Source organism: Pristiophorus japonicus, chromosome 13 (assembly GCF_044704955.1).
Source record: "Pristiophorus japonicus isolate sPriJap1 chromosome 13, sPriJap1.hap1, whole genome shotgun sequence".
In the NCBI taxonomy this organism is placed as follows: Eukaryota; Metazoa; Chordata; class Chondrichthyes; family Pristiophoridae; genus Pristiophorus; species Pristiophorus japonicus.
The window spans coordinates 106,073,158-106,094,422 of record NC_091989.1 but is presented as its reverse complement, the minus strand read 5'-3'; the positions used below and the strand labels follow the sequence as shown (position 1 = coordinate 106,094,422).

Genomic DNA, 21,265 nt, shown 5'->3' with positions numbered 1-21,265 from the left:
TCACAAAACATACAGCCTATAACTTTAATTTCTCAATTCTAAGTTTCAATTAGTGGCCCACCCAATTAAAAAAAAAATTCACTTTAAATTTCATCAATTCTTCGACAGTACCTCCCAAACCCGCAGCCTAGAAGGGCAAGGGCAGAAGCTGCTTAGGAACACCATCACCTGCAAGTTCCCCTCCAACTTGGAAGTATATCGCCGTTCCTTCATCCTCGCTGGGTCAAAATCCTGGAACTCCCTCTCTAACAGCATTATGGGAGTAACTTCATCACACTGACTGCAACGGGTCAAGAAGGCAGCTCACCAACAGGCTGTTAAGAGAAGCAAAAGAAGGAATAGCAGAGGCTCTGGCCATCATTTTCCAATCCTCTCTGGCTACAGCTGTGGTGCTGGAGGACAGCTAACATTGTACCTTTGTTTAAAAAGCGAAAGGGATAGACTGTGTAATTACAGGCCAGTCAGCCTAACCTCGGTGATAGGGAAAATTATTGGAGAAAATACTGAGGGACAGAATAAACCTTCATTTGGAAAGACATGCATTAATCAAGGACAGTCAGCATGGATTTGTTAAAGGAAGGTCGTGCCTGACTAATTTGATTACATTTTTTGAGGATGTAACAAGAAAGGTCGATGAGGGCAGTGCGTACGATGTAGTGTATATGAATTTTAGCAATGCTTTTGATAAGGTCCCACATGGAAGTAAAAGTCCATGGGATCCAAGGCAAAGTGGCAAGTTGGATCCAAAATTGACTCAGAGGCAGGAAGCAAAGGGTGATGGTTGATGGGTGTTTTTGTGACTGGAAGTCTGCTTCCAGTAAGGTTCTGCAGGGTTCAGTACTGGGTTCCTTGCTTTTTGTGGTATATATCAATGATTTAGACTTAAATGTAGGGGGTATGATTAAGAAGTTTGCAGATGATACAAAAATTGTCTGTGTGGTTGACAATGAAGAAGAAAGCTGTAGACTGCAGGAAGATATCAATGAACTGGTCAGGTGGCCAGAACAGTGGCAAATAGAATTCAATCCAGAGAAGTGTGATGTAATGAATTTGGGGAGGCTAACAAGGCAAGGGAATACACATTAAATGGTAGGACACTGATAAATGTAGAGGAACAAAGGGACCTTGGAGTGCATGTCCACAGATCCCTGAAGGTAGCAGGCCAGGTTGATAAGGTGGTTAAGGCGGCATACAGAATACTTGCCTTTATTAGCCGAGGCATAGAATACAAGAGCAGCGAGGTTATGCTTGAACTGTATAAAACACTCGTTAGGCCACAACTGGAGTACTGCGTGCAGTTCTGGTCATTGCATTACAGGAACGATGTGATTGCACTAAAGAGGGTACAGAAGAGATTTACGAGGATGTTGCATGGAAGGTCAGTTCCATTGACATTTAGAATTCAGCAGAGAAGGACAAAGGGTTTCATTAGGAGGAGGAAAATAGAGTATGAGAGTAAGCTTGCAGGGAACATAAAAACTGACTGCAAAAATTTCTATAGATATGTGAAGAGAAAAAGATTAGTGAAGACAAATGTAGGTCCCTTGCAGTCAGAATCAGGTGAATTTATAATGGTGAATAAAGAAATGGCAGACCAATTGAACAAATACTTTGGTTCTGTCTTCACTAAGGAAGACACAAATAACCTTCCGGAAATACTAGGGGATCGAGGGTCTAGCAAGAAGGAGGAACTGAAGGAAATCCTTAATAGTCAGCAAATTGTGTTAGGGAAATTGATGGGATTGAAGGCCGATAAATCCTCAGGACCTGATGGTCTGCATCCCAGAGTACTTAAGGAAGTGGCCCTAGAAATAGTGGATGCATTGGTGGTCATTTTCCAACATTCTATAGACTCTGGATCAGTTCCAATGGATTGGAGGGTAGCTAATGTAACACCACTTTTTAAGAAAGGAGGGAGAGAGAAAACAGGGAATTATAGACCGGTTAGCCTGACATCGGTAGTGGGGAAAATGTTGGAATCAATTATTAAAGATGTAATAACAGCGCATTTGGAAAGCAGTGACGGGATCGGTCCAAGTCAGCATGGATTTATGAAAGGGAAATCATGCTTGACAAATCTTCTAGAATTTTTTGAGGATGTAATTAATATAGTGGACAAGAGAGAACCAGTGGATGTGGTGGATTTGAACTATCAAAAGGCTTTTGACAAGGTCCCACATAAGAGATCAGTGTGCAAAATTAAAGCACATGGTATTGGGGGAAATGTATTGACGTAGATAGAGAACTGGTTGGCAGACAGGAAGCAAAGAGTAGGAATAAACAAGTCCTTTTCAGGCAGTGACTAGTGGGGTACCGCAAGGGTCAGTGCTGGAACCCCAGCTATTTACAATATACATTCATGATTTAGACGAAGGAATTGAATGTAATATCTCCAAGTTTGCAGATGACACTAAACTGGGTGGCAGTGTGAGCTGTGAGGAGTATGCTAACAGGCTGCAGGGTGACTTGGACAGGTTAGGTGAGTGGACAAATACATGGCAGATGCAATATAATGTAGATAAATGTGAGGTTATCCACTTTGGTGGCAAAACCAGGAAGGCAGAATATTATCTGAATGGTGACAGATTAGGAAAAGGGGAGGTGTAACGAAACCTAGGTGTCATGGTGCATCAATCATATAAAGTTGGCATGCAGATACAGCAGGCGGTGAAGAAAGCAAATGGCATGTTGGCCTTCATAGCGAGAGGATTTGAGTATAGGAACCAGGAGTTCTTACTGCAGTTGCACAGGGCCTTGGTGAGGCCACACCTTGAATATTGTGTACAGTTTTGATCTCTTAATCTGAGGAAGGATATTCTTGCTATTGAGAAAGTGCAGTGAAAGTTCACCAGACTAATTCCCGGGATGGCAGGACTGACATATGAAGAAAGACTGGATCGACTAGGCTTAGAAGAATGAGAGGGGATCTCAGAGAAACATATAAAATTCTGACGGGATTGGACAGGTTAGATGCAGGAAGAATATTCTCGATGTTGGGGAAGTCTAGAACCAGGGGTCACAGTCTAAGGATAAGGGGTAAGCCATTTAGGACCAAGATGAGGAGAAACTTCTTCACTCAGAGAATTGTGAACCTGTGGAATTCTCTACCACAGAAAGTTGTTGAGGCCAGTTCGTTAGATATATTCAGAAGGGAGTTAGATGTGGCCCTTACGGCTAAAGGGATCAAGGGGTATGGAGAGAAAGCAGGAATGGGGTACTGAAGTTGCATGATCAGCCATGATCATATTGAATGGTGGTGCAGGCTCGAAGGGCTGAATGACCTACTCCTGCACCTATTTTCTATGTTTCTATATTTCTGTGCTGCTCCTTTATCAACATTTCAGGGTGTACATGATAAAGAAATGTAGGGTGCACGAGAATAAGAACATAAGAAATAGGAGTAGGAGTTGGCCATTTGGCCCCTCGAGCCTGCTCCGCCATTCAATAAGATCATGGCTGATCTGATCCTGGCCTCAACTCCACTTCCCTGCTCTCCATAATCTTTGACTCCCTCATCATTCAAAAATCTGTCTATCCCCACTTAAATATATTCAATGACCCAGCTTCCACAGCTCTCTGGCCCAGAGAATTCCAAAGATTCACAACCCTCTGAGAGAAGAAATTTCTACTCATCTCAGTTCTAAATGGACGACTCTTTATTCTGAAACTATGCTCCCTAGTTCTAGATTCCCCCACGAGGGGAAACATCCTCTCTGCATCTACCCTGTCAAGCCATCTCAGAATTTATATGATTCAATAAGATCACCTCTCATTCTTCTAAACTCCAATGAGTACAGGCCCAACCTGCTCAACATTTCTTCATAAGACAACCCCTTCATCTCAGGAATCAACCTCAGGAACCTTCTGTGAACTGCCTCCAATGAAAATATATCCCTCAAATAAGGAGACCAAAACTGTACGCAGTACTCCAGATGTGGTCTCACCAATACCCTGTATAGTTGTAGCAGGACTTTCCTACTTTTATACTCCATCCCCCTTGCAATGAAGGCCAACACTCCATTTGCCTTCCTAATTACTTGCTGCACCTGCATGCTAACTTTTTGTGTTTCATGTACGAGTATGACTGCCTGCCTCTCTTCCGCTCTTACATCCGGTCCAGGGTGTCCTTGGAGATGGAGCACGCGGTGTCCACCGGTACGCTCGCGGCCTTCCGCGAGAGGTGGGCACCGGAGGGACTGGAGTGCATCATCACGCCCGGCAACCAAATTTTAATTTGATTTTACGTTTTTAAGTTTAATTTGTTTTAATTGCCGGTGCTTTTAGTGTCCCCCTTCCATTTTATAGGGGGCACTGGGGAAAATTGTGATTTTAGTGCCCAAAAAAAAAAACCAAAAAAAGAAAAACACAAAAAAAAACAAAAAAAGGGGGGAAGAAAAAAAGGGCCTTGTAAATGTCTGGAGTGTCACCCAGGTCGGGTGGCACCGTTTAATGTTTTATGTTTTGCAGGTGAACTCCAAAAAGAGTTTCATGTACGAGTACCCCCAGATCCCTCAGCATTTTGTAATCTAACCCCATTTAAATAATTTGTTTTTTTTATTTTCCTACCAAGTGGATAACCTCACATTTTCCCACATTATACTCCATCTGCCAAATTTGTGCCTATTCACTTAATCTAACCATACCCCTTTGCAGATTCTTTGCGTCCTCCACACAACTTGCTTTCCCACCTATCTTTGTACATAAAAACATAAGAACATAAGAATTAGGAACAGGAGTAGGCCATCTAGCCCCTCGAGCCTGCTCCGCCATTCAACAAGATCATGGCTGATCTGGCCGTGGACTCAGCTCCACTTACCCACCCGCTCCCCATAACCCTTAATTCCCTTATTGGTTAAAAATCTATCTATCTGTGATTTGAATACATTCAATGAGCTAGCCTCAACTGCTTCCTTGGGCAGAGAATTCCACAGATTCACAACCCTCTGGGAGAAGAAATTCCTTCTCAACTCGGTTTTAAATTGGCTCCCCCGTATTTTGAGGCTGTGCCCCCTAGTTCTAGTCTTCCCGACCTGTGGAAACAACCTCTCTGCCTCTATCTTGTCTATCCCTTTCATTATTTTAAATGTTTCTATAAGATCACCCCTCATCCTTCTGAACTCCAACGAGTAAAGATCCAGTCTACTCAATCTATCATCATAAGGTAACTCCCTCATCTCCGGAATCAGCCTAGTGAATCGTCTCTGTACCCCCTCCAAAGCTAGTATATCCTTCCTTCAGTAAGGTGACCAAAACTGCACGCAGTACTCCAGGTGCGGCCTCACCAATACCCTGTACAGTTGCAGCAGGACCTCCCTGCTTTTGTACTCCATCCCTCTCGCAATGAAGGCCAACATTCCATTCGCCTTCCTGATTACCCGCTGCACCTGCAAACTAACTTTTTGGGATTCATGCACAAGGAGTTTCATGCACAAGGACCCCCAGGTCCCTCTGCACCGCAGCATGTTGTAATTTCTCCCCATTTAAATAATATTCCCTTTTACTGTTTTTTTTTCCAAGGTGGATGACCTCACATTTTCCGACATTGTATTCCATCTGCCAAACCTTAGCCCATTTGCTTAACCTATCTAAATCTCTTTGCAGTCTCTCTGTGTCCTCTACACAACCCGCTTTCCCACTAATCTTTGTGTCAGCTGCAAATTTTGTTACACTACACTCTGTCCCCTCTTCCAGGTCATCTAAGTATATCGTAAACAGTTGTGGTCCCAGCACCGATCCCTGTGGCATACCACTAACCACCGATTTCCAAGCCGAAAAGGGCCCATTTATCCCGACTCTCTGCTTTCTGTTAGCCAGCCAATTCTCGATCCATGCTAATACATGTCCTCTGACTCCGCGTACCTCTATCTTCTGCAGTAACCTTTTGTGTGGCACCTTATCGAATGTCTTTTGGAAATCTAAATGCACCACATCCATCGGTACACCTCTATCCATCATGCTCGTTATATCCTCAAAGAATTACAGTAAATTAGTTAAACATGATTTCCCCTTCATGAATCTATGTTGCGTCTGCTTGATTTCACTATTCCTATCTAGATGTCCCGCTATTTCTTCCTTAATAATAGCTTCAAGCATTTCCCCCACTACAGATGTTAAACTAACCGGCCTATAATTACCTGCCTTTTGTCTGCCCCCTTTTTTAAACAGAGGCGCTACATTAGCTGCTTTCCAATCCTCTGGTACTTCCCCAGAGTCCAGAGAATTTTGGTAGATTATAACGAATGCATCTGCTATAACTTCCGCCATCTCTTTAATACCCTGGGATGCATTTCATCAGGACCAGGGGACTTGTCTACCTTGAGTCCCATTAGCCTGTCCAACACTACCCGCCTAGTGATAGTGATTATCTCAAGGTCCTCCCTTCCCACATTCCCGTGACCAGCAATTTTTGGCATGGTTTTTGTGTCTTCCACTGTGAAGACCGAAGCAAAATAATTGTTTAAGGTCTCAGCCATTTCCACATTTCCCATTATTAAATCCCCCTTCTCATCTTCCAAGGGACCAACATTTACTTTAGTCACTCTTTTCCATTTTAAATAGCGGTAAAAGCTTTTATTATCTGTTTTTATGTTTTGTGCAAGTTTACTTTTGTAATCTATCTTTCCTTTCTTTATTGCTTTCTTAGTCATTCTTTGCTGTCGTTTAAAATTTTCCCAATCTTCGAGTTTCCCACTAACCTTGGCCACCTTATACGCATTGGTTTTTAATTTGATACTCTCCTTTATTTCCTTGGTTATCCACGGCTGGTTATCTCTTCTCTTACCGCCTTTCTTTTTCACTGGAATATATTTTTGTTGAGCACTATGAAAGAGCTCCTTAAAAGTCCTTCACTGTTCCTCAATTGTGCCACCGTTTAGTCTGTGTTCCCAGACTACTTTAGCCAATTCTGCCCTCATCCCACTGTAGTCCCCTTTGTTTAAGATAGTACGCTCGTTTGAGACATTACTTCCTCACCCTCAATCTGTATTACAAATTCAACCATACTTGATCACTCATTCCGAGAGGATTTTACTTGGAGATCGTTTATTATTCCTGTCTCATTACACAGGACCAGATCTAAGATAGCTTGCTCCCTTGTAGGTTCTGTAACATACTGTTCTAAGAAACAATCCCATATGCATTCTATGAATTCCTCCTCAAGGCTACCCCCTGCGATTTGATTTGACCAATCGATATGTAGGTTAAAATCCCCCATGATTACTGCCATTCCTTTTTCACATGCCTCCATTATTCCCTTGATTATTGTGCGCCCCACCGTGAAGTTATTATTTGGGGGCCTATAAACTACACCCATCAGTGACTTTTTCCCCTTACTATCTCTAATCTCCATCCACAATGATTCAACATTTTGTTCATTAGAGCCAATATCATCTCTCACAACTGCCCTGATATCATCCTTTATTAACAGAGCTACCCCACCTCCTTTCCCTTCTTGTCTGTCTTTCCAAATTGTCAGATACCCCTGTATGTTTAATTCCCAGTCTTGGCCACCCTGCAATCACATTTCTGTAATGGCCACCAAATCATACCCATTTGTAATGATTTGTGCCGTCAACTCATTTACTTTATTTCGAATGCTGCATGCGTTTAGGTAGAGTGTTTTAATACTAGTTTTTAAACCATGATTTTTAGTTTTGACCCCTCCTGCAGTCCCTTTATAGTCATACATATTGTCCCTTCCTATCACCTTGTGGTTTACACTTACCCCAGTGCTACTCTGCTCTGTTGCCTCCTGCCTTTTGCATTCTTTCTTGGGGTTCTGTTCATCTGAGCTCTCACCCACTCTAACTAGCTCAGAGCCCTCTCCTGGGTTCCGAATACTCTTTGCATTGAGGCACTGAGCTTTCATGCTTGCCTTTTTATTACACTTTGACCCTTTAGAATTTTGCTGTAGTGGCCCTTTTTGTTTTATGCCTTGGGTTTTTCTGCCCTCCACTTTTACTCATCTCCTTTCTGTCTATTGCTTCTGTCTCCATTTTGTTTCCCTCTGTTTCCCTGCATTGGTTCCCATCCCTCTGCCATATTAGTTTAACTCCTCCCCAACAGCACTAGCAAACACTCCCCCTCGGGCATTGGTTCCGGTCCTGCCCAGGTGCAGACCCTTTGTAGCATCAGCAAATTTGGCTGCATTACACTCGGTCCCTTCATCCAAGTCATTAATATAGATTGTAAATAGTTGAGATCCCAGCATTGATCCCTGGGGCACCCCACTAGTTACAGTTTGTCAACCGGAAAATAACCCATTTATCCCTACTCTCTGTTTTCTGTTAGTTAGCCAATGCTCTATCCATGCTAACATATTACCCCCAACCCTGTGAGCTCTTATCTTGTGCAGTAACCTCTTATGTGGCCCCTTATCGATGCCTTCTGGAAATCCAAATACACAACATCCCCCTTATCCACCCTGCTCGTTACATTTTCAAAGAACTCCAGGAAATTTGTCAAACATGATTTCCCTTTCATAAAACCATGCTGACTCTGCTTGACTGTATTATGATTTTCTAAATATCCTGCTACTACTTCCTTAATAATGGACGCCAGCGTTTTCTCAATGACAGATATTAGGCTAACTGTTCTATAGTTTCCTGCTTTCTGTCTCCCTCCTTTCTTAAATACATTTGCTGTTTTCCAATCTGCTGGGATGCTGGGTCAAATCTTTCTCCATTCCCACTGTCCCAAACAAAGCAGCATTGGACTCTTGGTTGAGAGTCTATCACGCTAATCCAGCTATCAGGCATCCTCAAATTGGATTTTGCAATGAGGGATCCAATGCAGGAGCCCAAAGCTCTTGTGCTGTGGCTACCTGTTACCCTGACTGACTGTGAGATGCCGGTTTAAATGTTGAATTAGTGATCACTAAAGGAAAACACAACCAGAGATCATTTCCATTACAATCTTTACTTGCTGATAAGTTACACACTCTGGATACTGAATTGAAATTGTTCACTGATACAAAATAGTCGTTTTCGTCCGCGTCCTGCAGCACAATTGGTCACAGAGGTAATGAAAACAGCTCCAAGGTCCACGATACACTTTAATGTCTTCCTGTATAGGTTCTGCATTTGTAAGAGAGAGTGCTACTGTTAATCAGCAATTCTGAGACATCTGAGAATCAGTATAGGATCACATGAACCATAGAATGAGCTCTATTGATCGATGGACTGACTGCAAGGCATCAGGAGTAATAAGGGCCAGAGATTTGGAACATTTAGAATCCCTATTCCTCACAAATCAAATTATTTTTATAAAACTGCAAATTACACAATTCAATCCATTAGAAATGTATTATGCATTGGTTCATTTATGAATTAAGTGTACACTTGCACTATGCATGACCGTGTATAACCCTGCATTCACAGTGCATGCAGACGAATATGCAAACTGACATTTACATGTGTCATTAAAACATGTACACAGCTACCAATTACAGCAGGTAAACAAACAGAAACCTGCATATACACATACATACAAAATCCTGGACCCATAGGATGTGCACTCACATATGTAGAAAAAACTGCACACATAGCATTTGTCATACATCTACATACATGCACACCTCTACACACAGTGGGGTAGACTTTCAACTTAATGCGTTGAGGATTGGCTGCCTGAATTCTGTCTCTTCTGCACCTCGACTTCTTTCACCCCACCATTGACGATCATGCCTTCACTGTCTGAGTAAGAAGGTTGTGAGTTCAAGTCACTCCAGAGACCTAAGCACAAAAATTTAGGCTGACACTCTTGTGCACTACTGAGTGAGTGCTGCATTATCGGAGATGCCGTTTTTTGGATGAGGTGTTACACTGAGACTGTGTCTGCTCTCTCAGATGGACATAAAAGATCCCATGGCACAGAAGAGCAGGATAGCCATCCCCAGTGTCCTGGCCAATATTTATCCCTCCACCGCTTCACTCATAACAATTTATCTGGTTATTATCACATTGCTGATCCTGGGAATTTGCTGTGTGCAAATTGGCTGACATGTTTCCTACAACAGTTGAAGTACTTCATTGACTGTAAAGCGCTTTGAGCTTTCCTGAGTTTCTGAAAGGCGCTATATAACTGCAGGTCTTTCTTTCAAGTCTTTCGGACCTAAGCTCTGGGCTTCTCTCCCTAAACCTCTCTGCCGCTTCAACTTTTCTCCTTGAAGACACTCTTTAAAATCTATCTCTTTGACCAAGCTTCTGGTCACCTGTCCTAATGCCTCCTTCTTTGGCTCAGTGTCAAATTATTTGTCTGACTATGCTCAAATTATTTGTCTGACTATGCTCCTGTGAGGCGCCTTGAGACATCTTGCTACATTAAAGATGCTACATAAATGTAAGCTAGTGTTGTTGTGGAAGCTGTCTGAATTGAAATCAGTGGAAATGAAAATTGAGTGGGTTTCCATAATGGCGGGTTGATCCATAACACCAGTTTTATGTCCAGGCGGCAGGTTGAAAATCTGCCTCACCATGCCCAGAAAAACATACTGTAGGTACACACATAGGAATCAAATAGGCAGCATTAACAGACTAAACTTGCCTTGCAAGATGAAATAACTAAGATACTACTAATAGAGATATAGACCTAGATTTGTGTTAATAACAGTGAGGCTTTCATCACTCATCAATATTATGGAGTAAATCGGACAGCAAATTCTGGAGTATGCACATGCGCAGATAAACGCGGAAATCCGGAAGTTGCGGAATACGTTATCCTGCTTCTCCACAGGCTGCGCTATAACCAAACCTCGCCGATAGATTCGGCATTGAAATACATGCAATGGCGTGAAGTTGGGATACTTACCCACTAGTTACCCACTAAATACAACAGAAAAAGTTGGGCTTGTGCATTCAGGAGTAAGTGAATTTTTAATGGTGCGATAAATGATAATTACTACCAAACAACCTCTCTGACCCTGAAAATTTAATTTTACGAGTATGGAGTTCATTCCTTCAGAGTTAATTAGTGTTGGAAAATTTCTTACAAAATTAAAACATTTTTGCTTTACTTTTTCTGTCTGTCTCTTTAATCTCTCTCTCTCAATCCCATCTGTCTTTCCCAATCTTTATTTTGCTTTCTGTACATGATCTGAATCTAATTTATACTTCCTGCTTTATACTTTCTGCTTTATACTTCCTGGTTTAGACTCTGTGTGGCTCAGTGAGGATTCTTCAATCTGATTGGTTGAAGAACCTCGCTGTTTCTTGGCCTGCTCACAGACACCACAGATATCCTATAGAGGGTGATGCACTGGACCAGACGCTGGATTAGATCAAGTCTCTCCTCAAAAGCCTGCAAAAACTCTGTGGGCAGCTGTCCGTGAGTTGAATGGCGAGCGCAAAATCTGAATCATTATCATCCACATAAGTGCCTCACTTTCAACTGCATGTATCAATGTAACTTCATCTCACTGTGGGATTCAGTAACTGCTCCAATATACTGTCCCTGATGATGTAATTATTTAAACAAATACATGTAAAAAATCTATTGTTCTCTCCTTTACATCTCTTCTTTTACCTCTGCTCTCCTAAAGGTGATATAGTTCTGCAGGCCTCCAATACCTTGCCCAGAGAGCTACTCTTTATTTATGAACCCCTGAGCAGAGTGATAAAGGACTATTTGATCATGGGGCATTGACAGCTAAGCCTGACCATGTCCTCACCTAGCACTCACACAGGCAGTCCCAGTAAGATGCACCACATGCCAATTAGGAAGAGGATCATCTGCAGGCGTATTTTCGCTGATTAATCCAGGGATGCTCAGGCCAGCTGCCTCCCACTGAACTCCTCATATACTTTCTAACCAAAAAGTCAGATGTAAAGTAAAGAATGTTAATATTCCATTAAAGTTCAGGAGATTAGGAGTAAATATGGAATTCAGTTATAATTATTTTACAGAAAAGGTAAGAGACATTTACAATAAATTTCCAGGGAGTGGCATTGATGCAAATAGTTCAAATAAGTTGAAAACAACGAGATGTGTCTCTGGAGGTAGAAGGGTTTGAGGGATATGGTGTAACGGAGAGAAGTTGAGGATAAGATCAACCCTCAATGGGAACGGGGGAAGCAGGGGAATGCTAGACCAAATGGTCTTGCTGTTCCGAACATTTGCAAATTTTTTGTAATAGGATTTTGAAAACTAAACTATGGGCTGTTCCTTGCATCCATTTTGTTTCCCAAGTACAAAGAAAAAAAATATGATTGAGTGTTGTAATTGGGAACGGTAGTGTAGTGGTTATGTTATTAGACTAATGATCAAGAAACATGGGTTCAAATCCCACCATGGCAACTGGGGAATTTAAATTCAGTTAATTAAATAAATCTGGAATAAAAAACTAGTATCAGTAATGGTGACTACTGGAAGACCAGGAACTACTGGAATGTCATTAAAACTCACCTGGCTCACTAATGTCCTTTAGGGAAGGAAATCTGCTGCAACTAACCCAGTCTGGACTATATGTGACTCCAGACAACACAGCAAAGTGTTGACTCTGAAATGGCTTATTGTATTGAAGCCACTAGGAAAAACAATAAGACCTTCATCTCATGGACAGCAGCAGTTCAAGAAGGCAGATCACCATCACCATCGTGGGCAATAAATGCCGGCCTTGCCAGGGATGCCCACATCTCATGAATGAATATAAAACAAACACTCATTGCTTTTTCTGGATATGAAGCACATCAGGAGCTAGAGGTTTGATCCTTTTGCATTGCACTATGTATTACATTCTAGCAAAGTGGGTCAGAGACAAAAGATGGCGGACAGGTGCCAAGTATCGTTATAACCAGTAACTTGATCACACCTCATATAGCATTTTTGAGGGTGTCAATTCTGCATGATGGTTTCCTGTGTGAAGGATTAATGAAGGATCGTTGTTTTACCATTGTTTTAAAAAAATCTTACACAGCCTTGCCATGTCATCTGATGCACATTACTGTTCCTTTCTACAGAGACTGAATGGCATCCTACAGTAATGTTGGTACAGTTTGATGCTGCCCCTGTGCTCTACTCACTGCTATAGAGGAAGAGCAGTAATCTGATAGGCATGTATTGTAGCCTGATGAGCAATCTTGCTGCAAGACATCTGTCGTCTCAGGAGATCGCACATTCATTTAAAAAATGTTTTATATATATTGGTGAAGGTCCAAGGCCTACAGTGCATGATGCCACCAAGGCTAAAAAGAGTATGATAGAAGACCAAGTAAATAAAGAGGTTAATACCAAACTTGTGTTTTAAAAGTATAGATTGTACTAGGAAGAGAAGACTGAGGAGCTCCACAGTTTTGGGAGCCCTGTAAAGAATGAGTTGAGCAGGAGGCTGTGAGTTGAGTCTTAATTTGAATACAAAGTAGGGAGGGGTAAGGGGCACGTAGCACAGCATTTATGGAGGAACACAAGAGGAAATACACCATAGTGCTACTATAAAATGGACAGAGATGAGAAGGTCTGCAGTGAAGAGAGAAGTTGAAGGTTGGTGGGTGAGAAAAGGATTGTCTATCGGATGGTAAGTTTTTCCTATCAAGACTGTGAAAGTAGTGCTAGAAGGGCCTCCTCAGATACGACAGCAATGATCAAATTTTCAACTAGCTTAACAGTTAATTGCTGTTGATGGGAAAATAATTGTTTGCACAAAAAAAGGAACTGAGCATCTTGGAGGCAGCCTTGGCAATGGAGGCGATATGGGAGTTATAAATAATAAGGACATAAGAAATAGGAGCAGGAGTAGGTAATTTGGCCTCTCAAGCCTGCTCCACTATTCAATAAGATCATGGCTGATCTGATCTTGGCCTCAACTCCTGCCCGCTCCCAAAACCCTTGACTCCCTTATCGTTCAGAAAACTGTCTATCTCTGCCTTAATATATATTCAATGACCCAGCCTCCACAGCTCTCTGGGGTATTACAGGAGGAGATAGTGAGAACAACATTGTCAAAGAAGGACTAAAGGTGAAGGCTTCAAAGGTAAGAGCTGGTAGCTATTGGTTGGATTTTCAAGAGACATGAAGGATAAATTAAAAATACTTTCATTGCCCCATTGAAGGGCATGGAGAATATGAAGATTTAATGCTCCAACCATTGCTGTGTGCACTGATGGCAGGCAATCTGAAGTAAACTGATGAGGATATAATGGCATCATCAACAAAAAAGTAGGTAAGGTTGGTTAAGTTCAGGAGGTTATTGATATGCAAAAGGAGCAGAGTAGGAAAGAGAACAGAAACTTGGATCAACCATCAACAACGCAGGTAATGTTTTGAGAGGAAACTAGATAGCTATGAACATATCTTTACTGAAGACCATTTAATGGTTACTTGATTCAAAACACATGGTGCCTGCCTCTATCAAATATTTTGTCCGAGATAGAAACATATAAGATAATGAGGGGGCTCGACAAGATGGATGCAGAGAGGATATTTCCACTCATAGGGGAAACTAAAACTAGGGGACATAGTTTAATAATAAGGGGCCACCCATTTAAAACTGAGATGAGGAGAAATTTCTTCTCTCAGAAGGTTGTAAATCTATGAATTTTCTGCATCAGAAAGCTGTGGGCGCTGGGTCATTGAATATATTTAAGGCAAAGATAGACAGATTTTTGAATAATAAGGGAATAAAGGGTTATAGGGAAGTGGAGCTGAGTCCATGATCAGATCTGCCATGATCTTATTGAATGGTGGAGCAGGCTCAAGGGGCCAAATGGCCTACTCCTGCTCCTTTTTCTTATGTTCTTATGACAAAGACTTTGGCGGGGGCTGTACCATGGTGCATTATCAAAGTGTTGAAGAGCAGAGTTTCAGTGGTGTGTAAGATTACAGGTAACCCTATCATCATAGGCAGTCCCTCGGAATCAAGGAAGACTTGCTTCCACTCCTGAAGTGAGTTCTTTGGTGGCTGAATTGTCCAATACGAGAGCCACAAACTCTGTCACAGGTGGGACAGATAGTCAGTGAGGGAAGGGGTGGGTGGGACTGGTTTGCTGCATGCTCTTTCCACTCTCTGCGCTTGATTTCTGCATGCTCTCGGCATTGAGACTCGAGGTGCTCAGCGCCCTCTCGGATGCACTAAGGCAGTCTTGGGCCAGGGACTCCCAGGTGTCAGTGGGGATGTCGCACTTTATCAGGGAGGTTTTGAGGGTGTCCTTGTAGCGTTTCCGCTGCCCACCTTTGGCTCGTTTGTCATGAGGGAGCTCCGAGTAGAGCATTTGCTTTGGGAGTCTCGTGTTTGGCATGCAGACTATGTGGCCTGCCCAGCAGAGCTGATCGAGTGTGGTCAGTGCTTCAATGCTGGGGATGTTAACCTGAATGAGAACGCTGATCTTGGTGCACCTGTTCTTCCAGGGGATTTATAAGATCTTGCGGAGACATCGTTGCTGATATTTCTCCAGCAACTTGAGGGGTCTACTGTACATGGTCCATGTCTCTGAGCCATACAGGAAGGCAGGTATTACTATAGCCCTGTGGACCATGAGCTTGGTGGCAGTTTTGAGGGCCTGGTCTTTTCCTCAGGCGGCCGAAGGCTGCACTGACGCACTGGAGGCGGTGTTGGATCTCGGCGTCGATGCCTGCTCTTGTTGATAGGAAGCTCCCGAGATATGGGAAGTAGTCCACAGTGTCCAGGGCTGCGCCATGGATCTTGATGACTGGGGGGGCAGTGCTGTGCAGTGAGGACAAGCTGGTGGAGGACCTTTGTCTTACGGATGTTTAGCGTACGCCTCAGTAAATACGTCGACTATGTCCTGGAGTTCAGCCTCTGAATGTGCGCTTAGAATATGATCCTTTATTCAATTTGGAGGAACACATGGCTTTAAAACATGCAAGGGGAGAAATTGGCTAACCCCCGAAAATGGGCGTAGGAATCGCGGTGCGCCATTAATTGTTTGTTAAATGAGGAATTTCAGTCTTTTGCTTCCAACTGTTGGTGGTTCAAGGGTCTGAGAGTTGGGAGAGAATGCTTTGCAGACTCTGTTTCCCCTGAACATGTCGAATTTTTATTTGTGCCTGTAAACATACTAACTTTCTTTCCAATAAGATGGTGATGGCCAAAGCCAGATGTCAATGGTAGCAGTGCATTAAAGAGGCGCTGGTAAATGACCTTGCATTAACGTTTTAATGAGCAGTGAGAGGCTATTTGTGCACAAAAGCCAGCAGGGGCACTAGTTGAAAAGCCTGAATTAATTGTAGTATATTATGGTGTTTCTTCAATGGTAGAATTCTGTTGTTACATGCTAGAGGGGATATGCAGAGTTGGTAACATTCATATATTTTGAGCATCTGTCATGCAATAGGTCTGGTATAACACTGGGATCATTTTGATCTATTACCATGCATTCTGGGTCTTACAGTACAGGGCCCTCTGGATCCCGAAGGGAGTCTATTCATTGATCTACTACTTTCCAACACTTGACATTATATCCAGTAAGAGGAAGAATTACCTTTTAGGTCTGCCTGGATTTAGATGTTCTGCATTAAAGTTCAGTCTGAATGATTCATGTATTCATTGAATGACAGAGAATTTGCAGCACAGAAACAGGCCATTCGGCCCAACAGGTCTATGCCGGTGTTTATGCTCCACACGAGCATCCTTGCATCGTACTTCATCTAACCCCATCAATCTATCCTTCTATTCCTTTCTTCCTCATGCACTTATCTAGCTTCTCCTTAAATGTCTTAACCCTCCATATGGTAGTGTATTCCGCATTCTCACCACTCTGAGCAAAGAAATTTCTCCTGAATTCCTTATCGGATTTATTAGTGACTATCTTATATTTATGGTCCCTAGTTTTGGAGTCTGCCACAAGTGGAAACATCTTCTCTACTATAATAAAAACAGGAAATGCTGGCAATCTCAGCAGGTCAGGCAGCATCTGTGGAGAGAAAGCAGAGTTAACATTTCAGGTCTCTACGTCTGCCATATTGAAACCCTTCAGAATTGTATCAGTCTTCCCTTTTCTAGAGAAAAGAGCCGCAGCCTGTCCAGTCTTTTCTGATAGTTGTACCATATAATGGTAATATAGAAACCAGAATTGTGCACAGCACTGTAAGCCAGTTCTAACCAAGGTTCCAGATAAGTTGAACATCGCTGCTCCATTCCCCATATCTAAAGCAAAGAAAGCTTGTTCATGTTTGGTCCCTTCCTTGGAATTTAGCAAGTACCTGTCGGACCCCAATATAAGGTGCCTTCTGGGAAATTACGGCTGGAAGATTGTCCATTTGATTTTAGAGGTACAAAAACGTTTTATGGCTTAACCTCAATGTTATGGGCATAGAAACCTGACTGTGTAATTGTGAAATTACGATTTTGTTCATGTATGTTCGAACCTGGTTCTCTGTGGCTCAGGATTTCTAAGTTTCATAAGTAAGGAAAGGATGTACTTCTAAATTAGAGAAATTGAAGTCAAGATCTTCGAATAAAGATTTTCAGTTGTTTGGTTAGTGGTGTGGCCTTTGGGGACCAGCACTCAAATGTGGTGTGAAGTAGGGTGTTCAGTCATTTCCCTGGCTTCTTTCTGTTCAGTTCCATGTTATACTATTCTGATGATATTTGGGTGGTATTGTCCTTCTGTGTTAGACCATTGTTGTTGTTAAGTGCTCAGGTTTTTATGAACAGTAAAATATATATTTATATACTATATAAAGAAATCTCTAGTGAGCTTTGAGAAGACGATCACTTGATGCCCACAGACTACTACTCTGGATGGCACATCAGTCAGAGGACAACTGGATGCTGTGCTGGCGCTCCATACACAGGGCTTCAGCCGACTCGATGCAACCCTGAATGGTAACCTCCTGCACTGTGAGAAAGTAGAAGGCCAACTTGCTTTCCAACTGCACCCAGCCAATTGGCATCGTGATTCAATACAATACCGTCAGTTTTTGTGGTGTATGAAATGATACAATGAACTCCGTACTGTGAGCCAGTGACCAGGTGTAACCTGGTCAGTCTTTAATGGCTTCCAGAAGTGAGGATACAAAGGCGAAGGTCAGGTTATATACCGGGCCCAGAAAGAGTATACCTATGATCTATGATCCTAGGACCTCCGACGTTAGCGCCCCCCTGGTGGTGCGCAGACCTTATGTGCATACATTACTGTTTTCATCGGTTTAAAATCTAACTGCGCAGTATCATGGGAATTTTGAATGGCCTGAGCTATCGAGATATTGCTTTCTTCCTGTGTTCTCGGGGTCTGTGTGGTAATGAAGGGCCAGCAATTGTCTGCTGTGATCGATGTGTCTACGTCTATTTTAGCAGATTCTCAGGCTGGAATGTCGGAATCCAGAAAGGGCACAATGTAGGCACCTGCCAAAATAATGTGAGGCCTTCAAGCATCTCAGCAAAATACCCTTGTTTTGGGGCCTGTGGTATAATCAGAGCCAGCCTAATTGATAAAGGAGGTGAAATTGGTGTGCCAGTTGCCGAAAACAGATTGATAGCGACAGGCCGTTTTAAACCAGGCCCGATTGTGTCAACTCACCAAGTCTCCTTGCCACAATATCAGGAGGTTTCCTTTCAAGGTTCCATCAAGTCGACTGAAATGCAGTGTACGGGGTGTCAGCACAGCATCCACTTGCACTTTGGCTAATGTGCCATTCAGAGCAGAAGCGCTATAGGAACTGACCAATTGCCCTCCCCTGATCTATTGTAATGAAGGCTGTGAAGATGTAGATGTGCAAAAGCCTTCTGTGGAAATATGAAACAATGATTTTTATCAATTAATTTTGAACAGCCCATAGACTGAAGACAATTTTACAATAAGACTTTTCCAGAAGAATCAGAACCGGTAATTAATATACTTGTTTCATTAATGGCAAATAATTATGGATAATGAACATTGCACATCTCAGAATTTACTAAATATTATTATTGACAAGGGCATTATGGAATAATTATGCAATTCCAATGATTATTATTTCTTTTTATAGGTGCATTTTTAATGAACGGCAGACATTGTTGAACAGAATCTAAAATTCAGAGGAAGTCTTGGATTCATTTTCTAGCCATTGTACTGATTTAAATTTGTTCTTTTGTCATCAGGTTTTTTCCTTTTGTTGGGTGATCGGAAATATATCACAATCATTTTTCATAGGTCGTGTGTAGATCCCTGGAACCATTCTAGTAAATCTCTTCTGTGCCTTCACATCCTTCCTAAAGTCTGGTGCCCAGAATTGGACACAATACTCCAGCTGGGACTGAACTAGTGTTGTATACAGGTTTAGCATAACTTCTTGGCCTTTGAACTCTATGGTGGCGAAATTCAGTTTTGGGGAGCTAACTTTTAGAAGTTTGAAAATTTAGCACCAGGCGCAAATGATTCTGAACTTCAACTAAATTGGGCTTTATCGTCTCTGGAAGGAGGGGGGCGGCAGCAAATGAGATGCTAATGACCTCAGTGGGGTGCTGCAGGAGCACCAATTGCAGAGCAATACCCAATTTCAGCTGACTTGTATTCATTCTTCAATCCTTCCCACTGGTTGATTCCAGCTCTTAAAGGGAAGGTAACACCAAGCTGTAGCTGCTCACTCTCAGCATCACTGCACTTGAGTGAGAACTCTGAGCAACTGGGAGAACTTTGTGGGATGGCTGGTGAAAATCCTGCTACAATGGAGAGGACCACGAGTTTCAACAACGTGGCATTGGAGACATTGCTGGGGGCAGTGTGGAGAAGGACGGAATTTGCTTTTCCTGCATCTGGAAAGAGTCCATCAACACAGTTCTTCATGGGGCGATGTGGAGAGAAGTGGCCGAGGAGGTGTTGGCCAGCATTGTTGTAGACAGTTCTCGCCGCGCCTGGGCGAAAACTCATTTGCGCTAATGGGAGACGCAAAGTACCTGAATTTCCCCCCCCCATGCCTCTACTTATAAAGCCCAGGATCTCATATGCTTTATTAACTGATTTGTTATCCTGTCCTGCCACCTTCAATGATTTGTGTGCACATACTCCCAGATCTTTGTTTTCACACCCCCTTTTAAATTGTACCATTCAGCATGTATTGTCTCTCCTCATTCGTCTTACCAAAATGCATCACCTCACACTTTGCTGCACTGAATTTCATCTGCCATGTGTCCTCCCTTTCCACCAGCCTGTCTATGTCCTCTTGAAGTATATTACTATCTTCCTCACTGAATACTGCACTTCCAAGTTTTGTGTAATCTGCAAATTTCAAAATTGTGCCCTGTACACCAAAGTCAAATACAAATAGTTCCATATCGCAAGTCTCTCCTCGTAATTATTGTCTCCCATCCCTGGCATCAATCTGGTGACTCTACATTGTATGCTTTAATATTCTCTCTGTAATTGGGTGAACAAAACTACACACACACAACTCCAACTAACCAATGTTTTCCATAAATTCATTACTATTTTTTCACTCCAATTTATAAAATCCAATATTTGCTCCAATTTATAAAATCCAATATTCTCTTGGCTTTATCTAACTGCATTTGCACGTTCAATGAATTATGTATTTGAATCCCGAGATCGGTTCATCCACACCCTTTCCATTGAGTCTATACTCACATTACTTGTGTTCCCCCCAAAAGTGTCACCTGTCTGCTCATTCCACTAATCTGTTTATGTCTTCCTGAAGTTATTTACAGTCCTCCTCTCTGTTTGCAAAACTTCCTGGGCTAGATTTTTCGCTCGTTGTTGCTTCTGTTTTTGCCCCGGAGGCAGCGGTAATGGTGAGCTCTTCTGGGTGGGCAGCCAGTTTCCGGGGCCGGTTTCGGCAAGGCAAGGCACGGAGCAATACCGCCTGGAAGAGACGAGCCGGTGTGCAACAGCCCTGGTTGGAGCGTGTGCGCACGCGCAGTCTCACACAAACATTGGCACTCGGCCATTTTTTAAAATACTGCAGAAAAAGTGAAGATTTGTTTCTTGGACCCCTGCAAAGGCTTGTAATTTAATTTTTTTTGATATTTCTGTGTGTGAGGGAGTGCTTTTAGCAGCACTGCTGAATAAATCACCTGCTGAAATCAGTGAGTTCAGCTTTTCACTGCTAAACTTGCAGAACCGGTGCTGCATTGGTGCATGCAAATTAAGGACTGTGTGTTTGGAGAAATAAGAGTGCCAATTCAACTTTGCAATAATACGTGGTGTTGACAATGCAGCACCCATTCTGCAAATTTAAATATAAAACTGTCGATGTGGCTGCCTCTCCCTGTCCAAATGGCCTCAGTCCCCCTCACAGCTTGAAGGCTGCTGCTGTATCTTCGGCTGCCGGCCAGCCACTGACGCCGCTGATATCCTATGGCCGAATGGCCTCACGTCCG

The 21,265-nt window shown here is 42.6% G+C and overlaps 1 protein-coding gene across 2 annotated transcripts in view; it reads right to left on the bottom strand.

The window, feature by feature from the left end:
- Positions 1-8,924: 8,924 nt before the first annotated feature.
- LOC139278732 (uncharacterized) overlaps positions 8,925-21,265 on the bottom strand; it is a 90,756-nt gene continuing 78,415 nt past the window's right edge. For both annotated transcript variants that reach the window (XR_011596343.1, XM_070897815.1), the window contains exon 4: positions 8,925-9,074. Coding sequence is in view for 1 of the 2 variants with exons in the window: in XM_070897815.1 (XP_070753916.1) it covers positions 8,962-9,074 (113 nt within the window). In the remaining variant the exon portion in view is untranslated. The remainder of the gene's footprint in view (positions 9,075-21,265) is intronic.